The sequence below is a fragment of the Rhinichthys klamathensis genome, unplaced genomic scaffold, assembly GCF_029890125.1.
Source record: "Rhinichthys klamathensis goyatoka isolate OS25496 unplaced genomic scaffold, OSU_Roscu_1.1 h1tg000021l_1, whole genome shotgun sequence".
NCBI lineage: Eukaryota > Metazoa > Chordata > Actinopteri > Cypriniformes > Leuciscidae > Rhinichthys > Rhinichthys klamathensis.
Window position 1 is genome coordinate 1,058,341 of NW_026606572.1, and position 22,654 is coordinate 1,080,994.

A 22,654-nucleotide genomic window follows, 5' to 3' on the forward strand; every position below is an offset into this window, starting at 1 on the left:
ACTATGCACAACATCTGCACAATAATTAACTGACTGTGCTGTTTTTCATAACCTCATTCAACATGCAAGGATTGTCCAGTTACTGAAATTTTGCAACATGATTAAACACCTAAACTTCACCAAAATTCAACCCACTGAGATCAGTACCACAATATATTTGTTGCGGCACAATGGTTCAGTATGTTGAATAAAAATATATATTTGTATTGAGGGGATTCATAAATATTTTATATATATATATATATATATATATATATATATATACACTCACCGGCCACTTTATTAGGTACCCCATGCTAGTAACGGGTTGGACCCCCTTTTGCCTTCAGAACTGCCTCAATTCTTCGTGGCATAGATTCAACAAGGTGCTGGAAGCATTCCTCAGGGCAGACTGATCTCATGAAATGGCGTATGTATGACACGCCAATTCGTATTTCCATTTTTGGCGTGCTATCAACACGCATAATCGCTTTTCAGCGTGTTTATCAACGCCTTTGACTTAACGTTATATTACTGTATTATGTATATATAAATATATGACCTACCCCAACCCCGTCCCTAAACCTACCCGTCACTGGGGTTAATACCATTTATGAGTCTTCTCCTACCATCCTAGGAAAAGAAATATCGCTCCACAGATGTAGATATAGATTTTGCTTCGTTTCGCTCGGAGATTTAACGGCGTACGCATACACGCGGAATCACTCGGACATTTAATGGCGTAGACATACACGCAAAAGATTTCGGCGTGGACATACACGCGGATAGCTCAAAATGCGTATAGATAACACGCCACTTGAATTGAAAGTGGCGTGTATGTTTACGCAAAGTCATGATGTCATGTTGCTCAGGGAGTTTGGTCCATATTGACATGATGGCATCACACAGTTGCCGCAGATTTGTCGGCTGCACATCCATGATGCGAATCTCCCGTTCCACCACATCCCAAAGATGCTCTATTGGATTGAGATCTGGTGACTGTGGAGGCCATTTTAGTACAGTGAACTCATTGTCATGTTCAAGAAAACCAATTTGAAATGATTCGAGCTTTGTGCCATGGTGCATTATCCTGCTGGAAGTAGCCATCAGAGGATGGGTACATGGTGGCCATAAAGGGATGGACATGGTCAGAAACAATGCTCAGGTAGGCCGTGGCATTTAAACGATGCCCAATTGGCACTAAGGGGCCTAAAGTGTGCCAAGAAAACATCCCCCACACCATTACACCACCACCACCAGCCTGCACAGTGGTAACAAGGCATGATGGATCCATGATCTCATTCTGTTTACGCCAAATTCTGACTCTAACATCTGAATGTCTCAACAGAAATCGAGACTCATCAGACCAGGCAACATTTTTCCAGTCTTCAACTGTCCAATTTTGGTGAGCTCTTGCAAATTGTAGCCTCTTTTTCCTATTTGTAGTGGAGATGAGTGGTACCCGGTGGGGTCTTCTGCTGTTGTAGCCCATCTGCCTCAAAGTTCGACGTACTGTGCGTTCAGAGATGCTCTTCTGCCCACCTTGGTTGTAACGGGTGGTTATTTGAGTCACTGTTGCCCTTCTATCAGCTCGAACCAGTCTGGCCATTCTCCTCTGACCTCTGGCATCAACAAGGCATTTCCGCCCACAGAACTGCTGCTCACTGGATGTTTTTTCTTTTTCGGACCATTCTCTGTAAACCCTAGAGATGGTTGTGCGTGAAAATCCCAGTAGATTAGCAGTTTCTGAAATACTCAGACCAGCCCTTCTGGCACCAACAATCATGCCACGTTCAAAGTCACTCAAATCACCTTTCTTCCCCATACTGATGCTCGGTTTGAACTGCAGGAGATTGTCTTGACCATGTCTACATGCCTAAATGCACTGAGTTGCCGCCATGTGATTGGCTGCTTAGAAATTAAGTGTTAACGAGCAGTTGGACAGGTGTACCTAATAAAGTGGCCGGTGAGTGTATATACATATACTGTATATGTATATATATATTATGGCAAATGTCTTTTCTCTCTTTCATTTTTTTTTAAAATGTTGTTTTAGACACCATTGACTTTCATTGCTTAGGCAAAACAGTTAAAATATCTTCTTTTGTGTAAACTTTTATGTAAACTAAAATAGAAGAAGCATTTTTAATACTGTCATACAGTTTATCTTGCTGCTAAGCCACTTGTTTTATTTGTTAAAATGGGCTATTTTTCTTACAGGAAGCTGTAAGACATCATCTAAAGCCACATTAGCATTGGCACACAGTCATTGCCTCCACTTACTTACAATGGTAAAATGAATGAATAATGAATATATGAATATATCTTGAACTAATCCACGTAAATAATTAATATTAACATTTGTTAACATTTTAGTGAACAAATGTTCACCACATGCTCAGATCACAGGCCGATGCATTCGGTCTAGCCGCAAAAGTTCAAATATTTAAACACATCCAAAATTGGTTTCAATAATTCCTCATATGCAGATTATACTGTTATACTGTATACTGCTATACTGTTCTTCACTGGAAATGAATGTAGTTCATTTGTCAGAGATAGTGAGAGAAATAATAATAATTGTATAATTAAAATTATAATCAATAATTTACATTTAGTCATTTAACAGACGCTTTTATCCGAAGCGACTTAAGTTACAACTGAGGACTAAAGCAAGCGAGTCATCGTGAAAAGGCATAAACAACGCAAGAAGTGCTCAAAATACAAAGTTCAGGCATTGCTCAGAGTAGCATAAGTCAGACAAGGGAGGATTAAAGGAAAAGGAACGATTTTTTTTGTTTTTTTTTTGAGGCTAAGTGCTCACGGAAGAGATGAGTTTTCAGCTGTCTTTTGAATGTTGTCAGAGATCCTGCATTCCGGGTGAGGGAGGGGAGATCATTCCACCAGCATGGAACCATGAATGAGAATGTTCTGGAGAGTGATTTTGTGGCTCTCTGTGATGGTCCCACGACCCGTCACTCATTGACCGATCGTAGGATTCTGGTAGGGATGTAGACTCGTAGGATCGAGTGAAAGTTCTGATGGTAGAACTGTAAGTAAGCATCAATGCCTTGAACTTGATACGAGCAGCGAGTGGTAGCCAGTGCAGTGAGATGAACAGAGGTGTGACATGGGCCCTTTTGGGCAATTGAAATGATGCAAACAGCCTTTTGATCTCTCTTGACTTTTGAATCATATTACAGCAGATGTTATAATGTCACATTACTCTATTCGTTCTACCACCTAGATAAAACACCAAAATTAACCAATACATATCACTATCAACACATCACACACTGCCAAACTGCAGTCTTCTTGCACTAAGACAACGCTCTCACATGACTGCCGTGGTTAACAAGACAGGAAGTCAGCATTTTCATGTGGGAGAAGAATATGAAATGATAAAAAAAATGGAGGAGTGTACAACAGCGTCACACTGCTGAAGGAAACAAAAGGAGGAGAACTCAGAGAAGGGAAAGAGAGTGAAGTCTGATAGAAAGATAAACAGATGTGAAAAACTTCCGACGCTCCACGAATCAGCATGTATTACTTTATTCTTAAGACTTTGATAAAGTTAGTCTAAGTTTATTGTAAAAAATAAGAGAATGCTTGGCATTTCAGTGCTTTTGAAAAAGGTACTTTGACTACAAGTATAGAAGTGCGCATAACCCGGGAGTACAGAGAAAAAAGTCAATTTAAAGGTGAGCGAAGAGGCGTCTGACCGGAGATTTGTACTGTAGCGATGGCGAACAGTAAGACGTTGACGGTAGTTGTCCTCCTAAGCATCTTTTTGGCAAGAAGTCACACAAGAGGTGAGTTTCAATTTAATTGAATTGTAATGTGATACTCTTTAGATCTTTAGGCCTATTTAGACGAGTTGGCCTTCTTAGTCTAGCTTAGTCTTGTTGGCAGATGTCACTTGACTTGATATTTTATTTCGAATTAAATTCATATTTATGTGTCCCAAAATACTTGGGTGGTGAACATTTTTGAATTGTTTAATTCAGTCAGACAAAGTATATTGAAAGTGTGAAGTTGATCAATTGGAAAAAGTCTACTTTTAGTTTCTTGAACTTAAAATGCTAAGACATTTACAGTGAACTTTTGCTTCAATGGAGCTCATAATGGATGTACACCAGAATGAGGACTCTGTTCTATCACGTGCATGTGAAGGCTTTGTGTTTGTTTCTGTATGTGTTTGTTGCTATTTTGAGAGGACATGCCATGACGAAGCGCTCTTCCTCTCAGGGGGATTCGTGGGGGGAGATGAGTGGCTGAGGTTTTTGAGGGTGACAGAAGCACCTGAAAAGAAACTAAATGTAGAACAGTAAATGTAACCATTTACTTGGAACCAAATGACATTTGTGGTGTGACTGTTTACAATAATGCCATTGAATGCCGTTGATGGAGTGGTATGGGAGTCGTTGCTTCAGGCCAGGTGTTCAAACTACGTATTCTTCAGAATTAGGGCTCGTTCCTCTTGTGCTACAGTAAAAATGTTTGTCTAATCTTTGTACAAAACTGTACACCTCTGACTAACAATAACAAGAAATATGACAAATAAATGTACTAAGCCTTCAATATCCCACACTTACTAATGTAATATAACGAAAATGAACTAGAATACCCACTTGAGTGAATTATTGTTTCCATGTGCTGAGCGCTCACATTAACCGGTTACTAACATGCTGTGCACTAACTGTCCTAGGAGAACACATATCACAACAGAATCAAGAGGATGTCATTGAAAAACTGACAGGTCAGACAATATACACTTTTATAATTGACTTTTTTCATTTATATAAATAAACTGGCACTTTTCATGAATAGGGTACAACAGAATACTCGCATAAAAGGTGAGAGAGGATCTTGACCGTAGGAACACATTGATGAACTGTTTATAGAATCACTATTTTGCGGGGGAATACACACATTAGATGTTTTTAAACTAGCTGCTTTTTATGCTGAGATAATTACTCCTCTAACATAGTTCTTAAAAAAACTGCTTCTCATGCTTTAAAAAAGTCTTGAGATGCCAAAGTGAACTCTATTGATGGAAAGTGCCAACTGTGTTACATCTATTTTCAGATAGAGCTTCTGTATGTGTTGTAACTATTTTTAGGGTTAAAAAAGGGATATGACACACCAAAGGATAAAACTAGTCTGGCATGGCTGGGAGAGATAAGTTTAGTGCAAAGTTGTGTAACACTTTACAATATTCATTAGTTAACCTTAGAACTATAACATGAACTAAGCATAATACTTCTTCAGCATTTATTGATCTTAGTTAATATCAATTTCAACATTTACTAATACGTTAATAGAATCAAAGGTTGTATTTGTTAACATTAGTTAATGCACTGTGAACTAACATTAACAAACAATGAACTGTATTTCTATTAACTAACATTAACAAAGATTAATAAATACTGCAACAAATGTATTGCTCATTGTTAGTTAATACATTAACTAATGTTAACTAATGAACCTTATTGTAAAGTGTTGCCATGTTTTAATGCATTATAATACCCATATTTTACACTCCTGGTCAAAAGTTTGAAATAAATTTTTTTTGAAATAGTTTGTGAAATAAGTCTGTTATGCTCACCAAGGCTGCATTTATTTGATTAAAAATACAGTGAAAACGGTAATGTACTACGGTAATGTTAAAATAACGTTTTTCTATTTGAATATATTTTAAATTGTAATTTACTCATGTAAAATCATTCTAATATGACGATTCATCATTTATTGATGAATACTGAATTATTAATCATGGTCCTTATTATTATTAATGTTGAAAACATAATATTTTTTTTTCCAGGATTCTTTGGTGAATAGAACATTTAAAAGCAGCATTTATTTGAAATAGAAATCTTTTGTAACATTATAAATGTCTTTACTGTCCGTTTTGATTAATATAATGCCTCCTTAAAATAACAAAAGTATTATAATTATTAATTCTTACTTTTAAGTGGTAGTGTATCACAATGTACCCAAAAATACAGCAGCACTTTTTAAAACATGTTTCTTATTAATATTGGAATAGTAGAATGATTTCTGAAGAATTGTCACATTGAATACTGGAGTAATGATGCAGAAAATTCAGCTTTGTTACAACAGTAATACATTTAAATTATATATGAAAACAGAAATATATATAAAAAAATTAATACCAATTTGTAATACAATTTCACAAAATACTATTGTTTATACTATTCTCTGTATTTTTTTAAATCAAATTAACACAGACTTGGTGAAGATAAGATACTTTTTTAACAACATTAAAAATGTTTAATTATTTCAAACTTTTGACCAGTCGTGTATATATTTGAATTATATTTTAATTTACTTGAATATTTCAATTGCAGATCATGGTTTTATTGATCTATTTAGTAAACAGATATTTTACTCTAATCCAATATTTAATCTGATTTATATAATATTTTTTTTTTCTTTCAGATTTCAAAGAGCAGATCTTTGTGGCGGGAAGCGATGTGTCTTTATGGTGTGCCAATAATGTCACTGATGTCAAATGGAATGAATTAATTTTTATTGTGTGGAACATCAGCATGCAGGGCAGAAAATGTTTTCTTGGTTTGGCACCCAAACTGGACAACACTTGTAATGATGGAAAGAGGCTATACAACACTTCAAATGAAGTTTCATTATTCATTCCCAAGATTTCAGTGGAAGATGAAGGATTTTACTATTGTGATTTATCAATAAAAGGAGGAAGCAAATCTATAAATGTCTCTGTAAGCGGTGAGTACAATTTCAAATTATTGCAACACTATTGTAAAAACTGAACATTTTAAAACACAGGTTAGGTGAAATTCCACTAACTGAACACTAACAACTGATGTTACCTTCATCCAGTGATAGATTACTTACATCTCTCTGTTTCATTGTAGTCATCATGAACCAGTGAAGAATTCAATTTGTTATACAAAAAATAGTATTTAGAATTAGCAATTAAGACAACAATATATAATGATGATATCTTACCGATATTCAAATTAAATTAAATTTCTTTGTTTTTAAGTTACCCGCCTGAAAACTCATCTGGACATTGAAAATGGTCTGAGGATTGCTGTCTGTGAGGCCACATATAAAAAGACGAAACCCACTCTTCACTGGGAACCTGCCTTGAACTTTTCCTTCAAAAACACTTCAGTCAAGAAGGTTGACACGTTTTTTATTATGGAGAATCGAGTACATCTTCCTGATGATGTGACCATCAGTAACCTCAGCTGTGTGGCGTCATACCCCTCTGTGTCCGGCCCTCTGCAACAGAAGAGCACACTGCATATTACAACACAAGGTGAACACACTTTATTTGAAAAGGAATTGACAATTGTTTTTTTTTAAGTGGATCAGTGGTTAATTCTGTTTTTGAAGTTTGACATAGCAGTGTCAGATATAAGCTTTATATGAAATGAGACATATAATGAGCAAAGAAAACAAATACATATAAATATTAGGCTTTATATAAAACAGAAATCAAGGTGTTTTACACAATACAGCATTTCAGATGTGGTAAAAATGGTCTTGACCATCATACAAATAAGAGAATTCTCATTTTATGCATGTATATACATTGTTGGACATGTTATTGGACAAATAAACCAGTCAGAGTGTAAAAAAAGTTTTTAGGAGAGTTTACTACTTTCTAGAAGTCCACAAGGTCAAATTGGCAAATATTTTGCAATGAAATATGGAGCAAATTTGACCACATTTAGTACAGTGGCTTGTATTTAAAAAAAAATCGGTTTTGACAATATTAGAGACTTTATGGAAACACTTTACAATAAAGTTTTATTTGTTAACATTAGTTTATGAATTATTTAACATGAGCTAACAATGACCAATACTTCTACAGCATTTATTACTCTTAGTTAATGCTAATTTCTCAACTAACATTAATAAAGGTTAATAAATGCTGTAATAATATTTCACTCATAGTTAGTTTGTTAACGTATGCATTATTGTAAAGTGTTACTTAACATTTTTTAACAAATGGGGGTGAAACATGTTTTTTGCTATATTGCATGTAACGTTACCACTTTATTTTACAGTGCTCTTGTTACATGTTACATGCACTTGCTATAGTAATAACAGTAAATTATGCATAATTACATGCAACTAACCTTAAACTAAACCCTAATCCTAACCCCAAATCTATAGTAAGTGCATGTTGTTACTTAATATTATTTACACTGTAACAAGGACACCTTCAAATAAAATGTACCCTGTTAACATTAATTATTATTACAAGGGAAATAATCTTCTCTCTCTTCAGGAAAAGAAACAAGAACATATAAATGGGAAATGATTGCCATATCATCTGGTTCTTTTTGTTTTATTCTTGTGTCTCTGGCCGGGGTTTACCTACTACGCAGGAAACTCAAGCACATAAGGTGGGTTGTTTTACTGCCTTGATTCACTGCTGTTGAATCACTTTGCATGGTATGATGACTAATTGATACAGAAATGTCTTATCGATATCTATTTGTCTTTGTGTTCTCTTTAGTTCATTGAAGATGCTTTGCTGCAAATCCAAAATCTCACCACCAGCTGAAGACAAACCACCCCAGGTGAGACATATCTGTCAAATCCTGTTTGTTTTGTATACTCAGTTATTCACTATGTAAGGTCCATTGTAAAAGTGCTTTGTATTGCTCACTAAAGCATATGTTTGTGTGTTTAGCCTACTGATGTGGAAGAGGTGGAACCTTATGCAAGTTATATACAGCGAGTCAATTCCATCTACAACTCCTCAGCTGAACTCTTCAATGCCTAACCGACACAACACACACTCACTTTTCATGATGAAACAGGATACCAGAAGAGCACTGAAAATTAAGAGGGCAAAGACATTTCTGTGGTTAAAATTGCACATTGAAAACAATACTAGTGGAAAAGCAGTCATCTCATGAGAGCATCCCCAAAGCAAACAGCGCCTGACTGAGGAACAAAAGTCACACCGAGTCAAATCGTGAAAGACAGTGACAGAGGAACATTTGTCTCAGTATATGATGAAGAATGACTGGGACAACTTCAGAATCAGTGATTTCACTAATATGTAGATTTGTAGACACAGTGCCTGGTTAGATATTAATCATTTGTACAAATCGTTCTTTTCACGTTTGTACATATATCTTTCCTTTCTGAGAGTAAAAGGTCAAAATCAACCCATTGTCCGCTAACAATACTAAAGTTTTTAAATATTGCACAGAATTCAAATTATGTAAATACATTTTATTATCCCTTCACATTGCAGTATTGCATATGTTCTATTTGGTCTTTGAGTTTAATACAATCAAGTCAACCTTTTAAAAAAATTCCAAATAAGTGTTTTTTTGTCATAGAAGAACCATTTGTGTGCCATTAAAAGAATGTTCCAGAGAACAATTCTTAAAAGATCCATTTTAATAATCTAAATAACATTTTTCCACTGAAACTTAAAAATAAAGGTTCTTTATTGGCATTTATGATTCCGTAAAGAACCTTTAACATCCATTGTGCCTTTTCATTGCACAAAAGGTTCTTAACAGTAAAAAACATCCTTTTTATTGTATATTTTTGTTGACTGATAAAATGTTCTTCACGTCAAGAAAAACATGCTTAGTTTAAGAACTGTTTATTAAAAGGTTCTTTGGGGAACCAAAAATGGTACTTATGGCATCCCTTTTGGTCCATGGATGTTCAAGGTTCTTCGTGGAACCATAGACAGTAAGAGGCATTACGAGTGTAGAGTTTTTTTTTTTAACCAATGATGTTGGTTGTATCTGTAAAAATAGGCCTTTCTAATAGGCCACAATTGATCAATGATAAATATTGAGTATGTGACTTGTTAACTGCTTTTAACTCAGTGTTACATAAGAATGTAACATTGTGAGATTTGTGGTCAGGTGATGGCGAGTCAGACCCACTCAGTCACACTGTCCCCTTGATTCAGAATGATTCAGTGGAACGATGTGGAAACTTAGGGGTAATTGTATACCTATAGTATCTAAATGCTTGTAACTGGAAACAGAAGATCAGGTACGCCCTCAGATATCACACAGATACTCCTGCAGAAACTGAAACTGGTGGGATGCCGATCAACATCTTTTTTGATGTTGTCGTGGGATTCCCCAAGAACTAGATTTTAAAGCGTTGTACCTTTGTCTCACAATCTACTTCTACTATCACACTCTACATAGCATACAACTCGAAAAGCAGATTGCTCCCTCTTGTGGTTGTTTATTGATAGTATACGAAACCCCTATAGACCTTATTCACAGCATCGCCGTGAGCCTGAGGGATAGACGTATATCTCTTTCATGGGTTGTGTTATTTAATGTGTTTTTGGATTGTTCTGCTGACGAAACACTGCAAAAATACCTTTCTAGGAAGACAAAAAAAAACTCCAGACGACATTATAAGTGATCTTGGAGTTATACAGCTTTTTAGCGGATGCCATTGAAAACACTGTATGAGTCTTTCCCTCACAGCCTCGCCTTCATACCTGTCATGGCGCTGCTCTGAATAAGTTTTATTAAAGCTATACATTAACGGGTGTAAAACATAGCAAAAAGTAAATATTCGGTCATCATGATTAAATCTTAACTCTATATATTGAGTAAATTTCTTAAGGCTACTTCTCACAATTTTTACTTCAGTGAATATTTCTCATGGTAGATTTCTTTTATTGTACAGGTACATTTCTTGGCTTTGATACAAAAAAGCTATTTGGACATTTCTACCATATTGACTAAAAAAAGATACAATTTACTGAAGGCATGTCACATGTGGGGAAAGTTGTCACAACATACTCTGCTAATAGACTGTCCATTTTAGGCTTTTTAAAAGTTAAAAGCACAAATTGTTGATGAAACTAAAATACAATGACAGTACTATTATAAAATTACAACATACGAAATGCGTATGAATACTTGCCCTATTATTGCCCCTGGCATTTATTAAAAGTACAGTTAAAAAATGTTCCTTATACATGTATTTTGTCTGATTATATGTCAGTGTGGTTCATTTTGTTCACTTGTTTACCCAACATATGATACTAGAATTTTAGTTTGGATGACATAATTCACTAAACAATAACTTAAGTTTTTTAAATGCATCTTAGAAATCATCATCTAATTGGACCTGTAGTTATTTACACGACACATGTGACAACTAGCCCTGTTGTTGTTTCACTCAAGTTTTTAACTTTCTTACAACTTAAAATTTTGCGTTATAATGATTTTCCTGGATTTAACTTCTTGTGATAACCAAATATACAAGTTGACACTTAACTTAACTTTATTTCAATAATACAGCTTTTTATTTCGAGTTGATAAAATTAAAAATGTTACACAAGTCAAGCAAAAGTTTCTTTTTACAGTGTTTTTAAATGAATAATTTATTCATCATACCAAACACATTGGATTCTTTGATGACTGAGAACTAGGAATCATTAGAAAAATATAAATCTCTCTTAAGTTTCATTATTCAAATTTATATATCACATACATGAAGATAAACATAATATGCACTTTTATTCACTGTGCACATAAATGCAGTTATTACTTACAATGCATCAAAATATAAAAAATCTTTAATATGTTATACTTAATGTTGTAAATATGCAGTGAGGAAAAAAACATTAAATGAAAACCTCCATAAATTAATTAAAATGAATAATAATAATAATTAAAAACCCTGAATATCATTTCAACCTATACAAAGTCAACAAGCGCTCAAAGTTGTGTTTGTCTATCTCAGGTGTCCATTCTGGCCGAATGTGCTGATTTCAGCCACAATAAGCATTTCAATGCTCAGCCCATGAGCACATAATCATCTGAACAGTCCTCACTGCTTTTTTGCTTGGCCATGTCTGTTGTCTTTTGAGGGAGCTTTACAACGGCATAATCACAATCATTGTCCTCCAAGTCTCGAATAGGCCTTTCTGGATTGATGGTAGTGTGGTCAATAGAGGCATAGAGGACATCTTCTGTCTGTGGGTCAGAAAGAAAACACAAGCCTGTTAATTATGATTGAGGAAGTCTTTTAACCGGCATTTGAAAAAAATGTCAGTATCCATTGCGTTAGTGTGTGACTAAGGCCACAGCTCTATGTATAACAATGGGTTATTGTCAGAGAAACTGTGAACTTTGAGCTAGAATCAAACTGTTCAACATTTTCTTATTAAAACTTTATTGATTTATTATTTATTGTTTGTTTACTACAACTTCCTTGAAAAAAAAAGAGTTGTATATGGATTTTTATCATATTGTGTGGCTTAAAGAGGCAGAATAAATCAGGGTGTTGTCACCTTGTGGTTAAATGTCTTTACAATAAGGTTTCATTAGTTAATGCCTTAACTAAAATGAACTAACAATGAGTAACTCATTTGTTCCAGTATTTATTAATCTTTGTTAAAGTTAGTTAATAAAAATACAACTGTTCATTGTTAGTTTATGTCACCTCAGGTTGATTAAATAATGTTAAAAGTAATGTATCAGTAAATGTAGAAATTGCCATTAACTAAAATTAATAAATGCATTAGAATTATTTTTCCTTGTTAGTTCCCCCAGTGAAAAATAAATATACTAAAATGTATTTTAAATACATTTATTTTATGCTAAGTACAAATACATTTACATATTTATGTACTTAATATAAATACCCTGCAATTGTATTTTTAGTATACTAAATAGGTATACTTAAAGTTTGCTAAATTGAAACAACTTATTTTGTACTTGATGCACTTCAGTTATCCGGAAATAGTGCTATATATATATATATATATATATATATATATATATATATATATATATATATATATATATATACTGAAGTATATTTGATTGTGCTAAAGTGAAACTATTGCAATTAAGTATACTTTAGGTACACTTTAAATATCTTGCATTTCAATTATACAGTGATCATACTATCCTTACTAATAGTGATATTGAACACAGGCTTAATATTAAGAAAGTAGGGCACTTGTGTGCCATTATGTAGCCGTTTGGAACGCACTTGGTGAAGGGAGCAACGAAAGACAACGTCATTTCCTCATTATTTTCACCTGGGATGTTCCCATGACAATGCAGCACGGTGTCCATCAGCTGAAGCTGTTCTTATGACAGACATTTCTTATTATTCCTGTTAACATAACTGTTGCAAATAAATATACATTTTAAGTTTTCAAAATACGCGTTATATAGCCTATCTGTGTGTGAGTGTCTGAACTTTAAAACGTGCCGTCTCATCTTTGGACCCTGCATTACCTAACATTTCCTATGAAACTTATTTAAACATAATATGCCAAAATCTGTACAATGTAACTGATGTATAGATTAATATCTTACCCTCATGTTCTTTATTTTAAATTTTTTTTAAAAACGTTTCTGTATTTGGTTTTGTTGTGAGTATTTGGAGCACACATGTGTTGTGAAACTAATGAAGATGTTTTCTTAATTTGCAGGGTGTTTTTCTATTTGCATGTGTTTTCACTAAGGCAGACTCTGCATCCATTGCCTCTGACATGTTTTCTCACCATCACGCACCTAACTCGGAAACTCTTATGAAAATCCAAAGTTTCCAAAACTCATAATTACAAGTTGTGCTGATGTTCATGTGCATTTTATCTCATGAATACGTTCTTTCTGACATGACTTGAAAATACCGTAACTGCCGAAGCTAAACCTTTGACCACCTACACTCCAATGCACTGTAGTACACTTTTCCCATTAATGCTACTCTACTGGCCCTTTGCACTTGAAATGTGGACTGTCAAAATATTATGAATTATTAAACAAATTATTAAAATGACCCTGACCAGTCCTCAAAAATTACACAAAAAGTTGAAATGTGAAATAAATTCAGAAACGTTAACTGCATGAAAAGTAACAACGTAAAATGTTTTAAAATAATTTCAATTCATGCGTGACATTTAAATCTGCAGCGTAATGGCGGACACCAAACCATTTAATTGCGTTTTACATCAGGAGCAGTTGCTCAGTACATTGAGAGTTGAAGCGCGCAGAGACAGTCGGCAGAGAAATGTTAAGGATGGTTTTATTTCATCCGCATGCACTGAAACACAAGCAGTTCTGCACGCTCACATTCTTCCACCAACAAACAGAACTGTCTGTGTTTTAGTGCGTGCACAAGAATAAAACTGATGTTATCTCGATTTATGCAATTGCTTCCTGCAGCGTTAATGAAAGATCATGTCAGTTAAAAGGGAAGCAAAACATTCTGCAGGTGATATTTAATGTTTTGTTTGCTGGCTTTATTTCTTACACCGCTTCAAGTTTAACACACTTTCGTGTTCTATACAGGCCTTTTCGTGTTTATTTTCAGGCACTGGTACGCCTGACCCTCGAAAGCAACCCGAAGAAAAGGTCTGTGTTGAGGCAAAATCGAAACATGGAAGTGCGCATCCTTCAAGTCTCAAGTTTGTTGGCGAATGCATCTTGTAGCATCTGGACCAATCAGACACACACTAATTATTCATTATATTTAATGAATAATCCAGCAAACTCACTCTCCCAACAAAGGTCTATTAAACTTCCCCCCAAAAAACTAACATCATAAATGAAGCCAACACTGGCAGAACCCATTGTCCTGTTACAGGACACCTTAAGACTGATAAGAGTTTACGACCCCCAAAAGGAATGTGTAGAGGGCTGTGACACTCACTTAATTCTTACTGAGGAGAAATAAAACCTGTTAATCCTATATATTCTATATATATATATATAGCCACTTGAAAAATTTATAAACATGTTTCTAATTTTCCCTTCTCATGATTTTCCTTTTATGTAGTTTGGCCTATGTTTTCTTGTAAACTCTATTGGGTTAATGTTTCAGACTTTGCATACTGTGGTCAACCAAAATCATATGTGTGGCATGTTTGGTCTCTATAAACTCCAATCTTCGTCCCCCATTTGTTAATTTACATTACATTTTGCTAACGTTATGACGCATTAGTATTATAAGAATCTTGAAGATTCTTTTCGTAAACACCCAATGAAATTAAACATTCAAATGCCCTGCCAGAACACAAAGGGTCTTAAAAACTCCCTCCAAAGAGACAGCTCCGTATTGGCTCACACACCTCCAGAGGATGTGACATCTTCACGCTTTAAAAAATCACTGATCACAAGATTAGCTCTTAGCTCTATAGTCGCTTGCTCTCTTAGCCTCTTGCTCTATTACTCTCTTGGTCCTTCCTGAGAAGTCCTAGGGTGTATTCACACCTGCCTTGTTTGGTTCGATTGAATCGAACTCTAGTTCGTTTCCCCCCTTGGTGCGGACCTTTTGGGCAGGTGTGAATACAGCAATCGAACTCGGGTGCGGACCAAACAACCGAACCGAGACCCAGCTGAAGAAGTGGTCTCGGTACGGTTCCAAACGAACTCTGGTACGGTTCGTTTACGGTGTGAACATGAACCGACCCAATTGCAAGAAAGCACTGCGCTATGAACATAGCCCCTCTCTATGAATGAAAACTTTATACCTTATCCGTCTTCTGCGCAGTGCCACTGTCAGCATGCCATGGTAGGCGCACATGAGAGCATGTTCTCTCCGCCGGAACCGTCTTGCAGCACATCGTCGTCTTCTCAAAATCCGAATTACAACATCGTATAGATGATGACATTGTATCATATGATACTCATTAGTTTCTTCATATTGCGTTTGTACAGAATAACACAAAATTAGTAAAATAACAAATATTGCTGTACGAAATATCTCCATGCTGAGCCTTTTTTGGCTCAGCATGGGGCCGGCACTGGCTCAGTGGTTCATGTAAGTTGTCTACAAACCGGAAGGTTGGTGGTTCAATCCCCGGTTCCACCTGACCAAGTGTCGAGGTGTCCATGAGCAAGACACCTAACCCCAGTTGCTCCCGACGAGCTGGATGGCGCCTTGCATGGCTGACACCGCCGTCGGTGTATGAATGGGTGAATGTGAGGCAATATGTAAAGCGCTTTGGTGGCCATTGGGTCTGTGAAAGCGCTATATAAATGCAGTCTATTTTACCATTTTTTGCACTTCCTGATTTCCCTACTTGAGAATCCTTGTCCAATGAATGGACGACCTTAGCACACGTGTGTTTTTTTTTTACAAATTTTGGTTCACTTGCAAAAAGAGCAGTGTGAAAGCGAACCGTACCAAAAAAAAAAAAAATAATGTTTTGGTCCGGACCAAAGCAAGTGAACTATAGGACTTTCCTGGTGTGAATACACCCCTAATGTGAAGATGATGCTGAACTAGAAGTCCCCCAAGGACTCCAAAGCTTGCGCCAGACTGCGGCCTTGTCTTTCCATTCACCAAAGATCCTCTGACTCCCACTGGTTCTCTCTCATCAAGACCACATCAGTAAAGATCAACTGGAGCCTCAACAAATTGCATCAGGACAGTTTAATTCAAATGGGCGAGACATGCAAGTATCAAACTTAGTCTCATTATTTGATACATTAAGTATCCTTACCCCTTTTTAAGAAGGGCGTGTTAGAACTAAACTGATAGTTTGCTCAGGCTGTTGATCTGCTGAACTTTAAACAATGCTATAACTTCTTCCTTTCCTGTATTCTGCTTCAGCTCTCTTTCCCTTGGTAAACTGTATGCATGTATATGTATGTGTATGTTATAGTTTAAATGTTTAGTCTAGTTAATAAAATCTTGTTCATGTCAAACGTAAAGGTGTCCGTGTCTCAAGCTCATATCTGGAGTCACTAATCATAGATCTTGTCTACTTGCTCTTAGTAGTACTTAGTAAGAAAGACATTTCCCATGCCCTGGAAATGTACATTTCTATTAATCAATTAATAACCCATATTGAGTGTTCACGGGGTGAACCCAGTAATTGGTTGTAATGTCAATGTAGCTACATCAAGTTAACCCGATTAACTGATCCAAATATTCATAATCAATTATAACAAGTTATAATTGATTATTCATATTTCATAGAGCTAATTTGCTACAATATCAAAATGTGTTTCTGCGTTAACACCTTGAACAGGAGCTTGTGCAGGGCCCAATTCAAAAGTTGAAGGTCTAACATTGGTTGCAACCCACCGCCTTTTTTTGGCACAATAAACTATGGGCTGTTGAAACCCTTCATCTGAGCTCTATTGCATCCTTCGCCAATAGGACTGCAATGTCTGCATGCAGGACAGGGCCATCTTTGCCTGCCACCGAGTTAAATAGGACACCACTGAACCTGGGCGGGTGCCTGGCAAACTGAATCGTATAGCCAAGTCTGACTGTCCTGATGAGCCAGTGCGAGGATTGGGAAGTGCTACCCAGGGTTCTTGGCACTCGCCTGACGAACGGGCAGCATCGCCTTCCTGCGGGCGGCTTGATTGACAGTGCGGCCCGGGTTTAGGCTCAGTCTGTGGTGGAGCAGGTGTGGCAGCCGCAGATGGACACCCTCGGCTACGAGCAGACGGGGTGTGGGGCCTCTGCGACTTGAATTCAGAGGAATCTTGGTGAGGCAAGATGTGATTAATACCCTTCGTCTACTGCTATACTGCCGAGAACTGCTTTGCTGAAGAGGCCACCCTGCGAGATGGGTGGTGTCTTTGTCAGCTTCCACAATGTCGGCATTCCCTTCAACAAGGTTGAGCCAGAGATTGTGCTCCTGGGCAACCATGGTCGACATTGCATGGCCGAGAGCCCTTGCCATGACCTTCGTCACTCGGAAAACAAGGTCGGTCGCCAAGCACAGTTCCTGCATCAATAATGGCTCAGAAATACCTGTGTGCAGCTCTTTTGGAGCTTAGGCCTGATGGACCTGCCAGATGGTGCTGTTTTGCCTCCACCTGAGGAACCTCCATGTATCCCCTGGCTGCCCCACTGTTGAGGGTAGTGAAGATGGAAGAGCCAACAGCTCTTATCCACTTCCGGGAAGAAGGGCACCGGGGCAGGGCGCAGCTGTGCGTCGCGCTCCGATCCCAATCACCTAAGCGCGAATGGGACAGGGCAGATAATTCCCCTCTAGCCTGATGTTTACGGTGGCTCGGGCATGCATGGCCACAAACTCAGCATCGAACATGGGCTGGGCTTCCACACCCGAAGGTGGGAGCCCAGCCAAGTCCTCAGCGTTGGAAGGTATTAGCCCATCTCCCAATGCTGTGATCGATAATTCATCCATCCATTCTTGTCTCAGAACAACCAGCTGGATGTCAACCAATCTGGCTTCAAGAAAGGGCATTCAACCAAGACTGCATTACTGTCGGTCACAGAAGCCCTACGGATCGCAAAAGCTGCTTCCAAATCATCAGTTCTCATCCTCCTTGATCTGTCTGCTGCCTTCGACACTGTGAATCATCAGATCCTTCTGTCCACCCTCTCATCATTGGGCATCACAGGAACTCCACTCCACTGGTTTGAGTCCTATCTCACAGGTAGGTCCTTCAGGGTCGCATGGAAAGGCGAGGTATCCAAAGCACATCAAGTGACCACAGGGTTTCCTCAGTGTTCCGTTCTTGGACCCCTCCTCTTCTCCATTTACACCACACCACTGGGACCCATCATACATGCACATGGCTTCTCTTACCATTGCTATGCTGATGACACACAGCTCTTCCTTTCATTTCAAACAGATGATCCGACAGTAGCTGCACGTATCTCAAGCTGTCTGGCGGACATCTCGGCATGGATGAAGGAACATCACCTGCAGCTCAACCTGCCAAAGACTGAGATTCTCGTCCTCCCTGGCAATCAGTCTCTACAGCACGACTTCACTATCCAGATAGATTCATTATCAATCACCCCATCAAGGTCGGTCAGAAATCTTGGAGTAATATTTGATGACCAGCTGACCTTCACAGACCACATTACAAAGACAGCTCGATCATGCATGTTTGCACTGCACAACATCAGGAAGATCAGGCCTTTCCTAACTGAGCATGCAACACAACTTCTCGTCCAGGCCCTGGTTATTTCTAGGCTTTATTACTGCAATGCTCTTCTGGCTGGACTTCCATCATGTGCAACTAAACCTCTACTAATGATTCAGAACGTCTTGTCTTCAACAAGCCCAAAGGGGCCCACGTTCATCTCTCTTCATCTCTCTGCACTGGCTACCACTCGCTGCTCGTATCAAGTTCAAGGCACTGATGCTTGCTTACAGGTCTACCACAGGCTCAGCTCCCTCCTACTTTCACTCGCTCCTACGAATCTACATCCCTACCAGAAGCCTACAATCGGTCAATGAGCGACAACTCGTGGTATCATCACAGAGAGCCACAAAATCACTCTCCAGAACATTCTCATTCATGGTTCCATGCTGGTGGAATGATCTCCCCTCCCGCACCCGGAATGCAGAATCTCTGACAACATTCAAAAGACAGCTGAACGCTCATCTCTTCCGTGAGCACTTAGCCTCATAAAAATAAAAAAAAATCGTTAATTTTCCTTTAATCCTCCCTTGTCTGGCTTATGCTACTCTGTGCAATGGCTGAACATTGTATTTTGAGCACTTCTTGCGTTGTTTTTGCCTTTTCACGATGGCTTGCTTTAATCCTCATTTGTAAGTCGCTTTGGACAAAGGCGTCTGCTAAATGACTAAATGTAAATGTACAAAAAACATAAGAACACGCTGGAATACAAAATAATTAAAACCATCAAGAAAAAGCTAAGCTAAAAAATATGAGAAGGAAGGAGCATAGGATTAGAAAGCCCTGTCCCCTACAGATCGTAAACGTGTCTGTGTCAACAGCCAAAAGACCAGGGGAACGCAAATGACGCTTGGGGATACAGTTAAAAAAGCGCAGACAGATACTGAGGGGGCAGACAATGCAGTGCCTTATATGTGAGCATAAGGATTTTAAAATCAACGCGGAACCTGACCGGGAGCCAGTGCAAGGACTGTATTGGAGAAACGTGTTCATTTCTTCTGACTCCAGTCAGGATCCTAGCAGCAGAATTTAGCAGACATTGCAATTTGTTGAGTGTGATTTTAGTAACCCCAGCAAGAAGTGCATTGCAGTAGTCAATGTGGGAAAAAACAAAAGTATTGATTAGCCTCTCAGTCATAGGAAAAGATAGCATAGGACAAATTCTAGCAATATTTCTAAAATGAAAAAAGGAATTCTTAACAATATATTGCACATGTGGGTCAAAGACAAACTCGAATAAAATATAACATGTATTTTTTTTTATTTCGTTTGGAACTCCAAAACAGAGCCATCTCCGGTTAACATTAGTGTACCAGCTTTACAAAGCTGATGAGCCAATAAGCAAGACCTCAGTCTTATCACTATTAAGGCACAAAAAGTTTTGGGTCATCCATATTTTTATCTCAGGAATACAATGTGAGAGAAAAGAAACATCCACATTTTGACCAGGCTTAGAGTGAATTTAAATCTTGTTGCCTCATTCAGGTATCTGCATTTAGGGGCATGCTACTCTTCTCAGCTGCTTGTAACAGAAGAGCACCGCTTTGATGATACTTTTCTCCTGTAAGGGGCATGCTGTTCTTTTCAGATGCTTGTAACAGAAAAGCACCCCTTCACTGCTGCCCCCAGTCTCTGCTATTTCAGAGGAACATGCTGCTCCTTTCCGAAATGTCCTATTCTTGTCTGTCTTACTTTTCCAACCCCCCCCCCCCCCCCCCCCCAAAAAAAAACCAAATCCAATCCAATTTTACACAATAGAAAAATTACAGCTCAAATTTAATGATTCAACTCATACAATTACATGGTCTATGTATTCCCTAAAGGCTTGAGGTCAGCAGTATTCTTTAATGAGCTAATATCCCAAGTAAGTAATTGTACAGTGTGCATTTTTTTCTAAATTACTGTATTCATTATTTATGAATTTGACATTGACTGCACTGAAGAATAAGATTTCTATTAGGGTAATCCAGACATAATTTATATGCTTTTATCAATGTTGTAAAATATATAAATTATGAACTTTACATTGATCGCATTCAAGGTTTCTATTTATTTAATCTAGGCGTACCAGCATCATAAATTTATCGTAAGTTACGTAAGTTTCACCTCAAGTCATTCGCTTTGACATACTTTCCCACCTGGATTCTATTTCTGTCACATTGGTAGCATCATTTGGAGAAACAGGAAAAAACACTGTGACTAAATGTTTGTCATTTGAATACTACATTAAAAAGACTCCAATTTTTGCCCAAAATGCAAAACAAGCCAAAAATACCTATGATGAAACTGACAAAGATCTAAACTAATGCCCTCGTGTTTTAACATGATGTTATCAGATGTGCGAGTTTGAACATCAGTAGATGTAAAAGGGCTACATACTGTATACATGTATATAAAATGAAAATATCATTTTAATTGTACAGTTTAAATGTATTATTTTAGTAGAACTCTGACGTGAGTTCACGAGAGCGCCACGACGCATGCGCGAGCACTGAGAAGATGACGCAGATGGGTCTCGATGTAGTGTTTAAAATGGTTCTAAAGTGTGCATTTCCTGGATGTCCGAATCGTAAGAAACCAACGAGAAAACGTAAAAGTGCCTTACCAATCCCGCAAAATTAATGGCTTACCTTTCGCACTTTCCCATCAAATGATCGCGAGCGTCATCTTCTCAGTTCTTACGCATGTGTCGTGGCGCTCTCACGTCAGAGGCCCACATGGAAGAAAAGGAATAGTTCAATAAAGTATTCACAAAAAGTATTCTCGTCACTTTATAAACTTATGGTTGAGCCACTGTAGTCACTTGACTATTTTAACGATGTCTTTACTAACTTTTATGGGCCGGCAGATGCAATTACCTAGCAGCCTATGGAGGAGTGAGAGCTCTCAAATTTCATAAAAAATATCTTAATTTGTGTTCTGAAGATGAACGAAAGTCTTACGGGGTTGAAACAACATGAGGGTGAGTATTTACTGACAGAATTTGTAGGTGATCTAACCCTTTAAGAGTCAAATAAACACTCTATTAAACTCCTAACATTATGAATTATTGGCATTCTTACCCGTGTGTCGGCTGCTGTTGCTCTCTGATTGTCATTATCTTCTAAAAAAAAAACATACAAATTACATGTCAATAAATTAGTCACTTCACAATGTAGCCATTCATTGTACACAATGAGTAGCCTATCATAGCTGTCCTTGAATGTACATCCTCACAAAATTGACTGTCAGCTACAGAAGTGCTGCGTTATGTGTGAACCACATGAACTTTGACATAAAACTAAATGCATGCTTGAATCTCTGCCAAAGGTTTGCCTACTCAAGTAAAAAGGAACTTCCTTATTAATGCATTAGCTGGAACATGCTATTTCAGAATATATATTATTATCAGAGTAAATTCTCTTACCAGCGCTTTCAATTTTCTTCTTCCTGAGGATAAAAATATGTAAATTATATAAAGTCACATGCACAATGCAATTTTCCATTTCCGAAACATTTAGAAAAAGTAGCACTCAGCCAGTAGACTTTACAACATAACTTAGATTACTTAATAATTCCCAATAATAATAATAATATTAATAATAAAACAGAACCTGAATAGACTTCTAGTACATAATCTAAGTAAATCATCAAGCTCTACAGATGACCTACCTTCGCTTGCTACTTAAATTGCCCATAGTTCCAACAAGCTCAATATGGTTTGTTTGCCGCAGTATAAATACTTAAGCTACAACCACAAATTGCAGACTGCTGAAACTGCAAGTGTGGTCTGA

General features: G+C 37.4%; 2 protein-coding genes across 2 annotated transcripts; one reads left to right on the top strand and one right to left on the bottom strand.

The window, feature by feature from the left end:
- Positions 1–3,454: 3,454 nt before the first annotated feature.
- si:ch211-214p13.9 (cell surface glycoprotein CD200 receptor 1-A) lies at positions 3,455–9,254 on the top strand. The gene is made up of 6 exons (XM_056240990.1): positions 3,455–3,791; positions 6,442–6,744; positions 7,025–7,303; positions 8,282–8,399; positions 8,513–8,576; positions 8,690–9,254. Exons 1-6 carry the CDS (start codon positions 3,722–3,724, stop codon positions 8,780–8,782), a joined length of 927 nt encoding a protein of 308 aa, XP_056096965.1. The 5' UTR covers positions 3,455–3,721; the 3' UTR covers positions 8,783–9,254.
- A 2,493-nt stretch (positions 9,255–11,747) lies between these two features.
- On the bottom strand, positions 11,748–22,366 carry si:ch211-214p13.7 (uncharacterized). The gene is made up of 3 exons (XM_056241992.1): positions 22,288–22,366; positions 21,944–21,984; positions 11,748–11,981 (listed from the first exon to the last, which is right to left on the bottom strand). Exons 1-3 carry the CDS (start codon positions 22,364–22,366, stop codon positions 11,802–11,804), a joined length of 300 nt encoding a protein of 99 aa, XP_056097967.1. The 3' UTR covers positions 11,748–11,801.
- Positions 22,367–22,654: the final 288 nt, after the last annotated feature.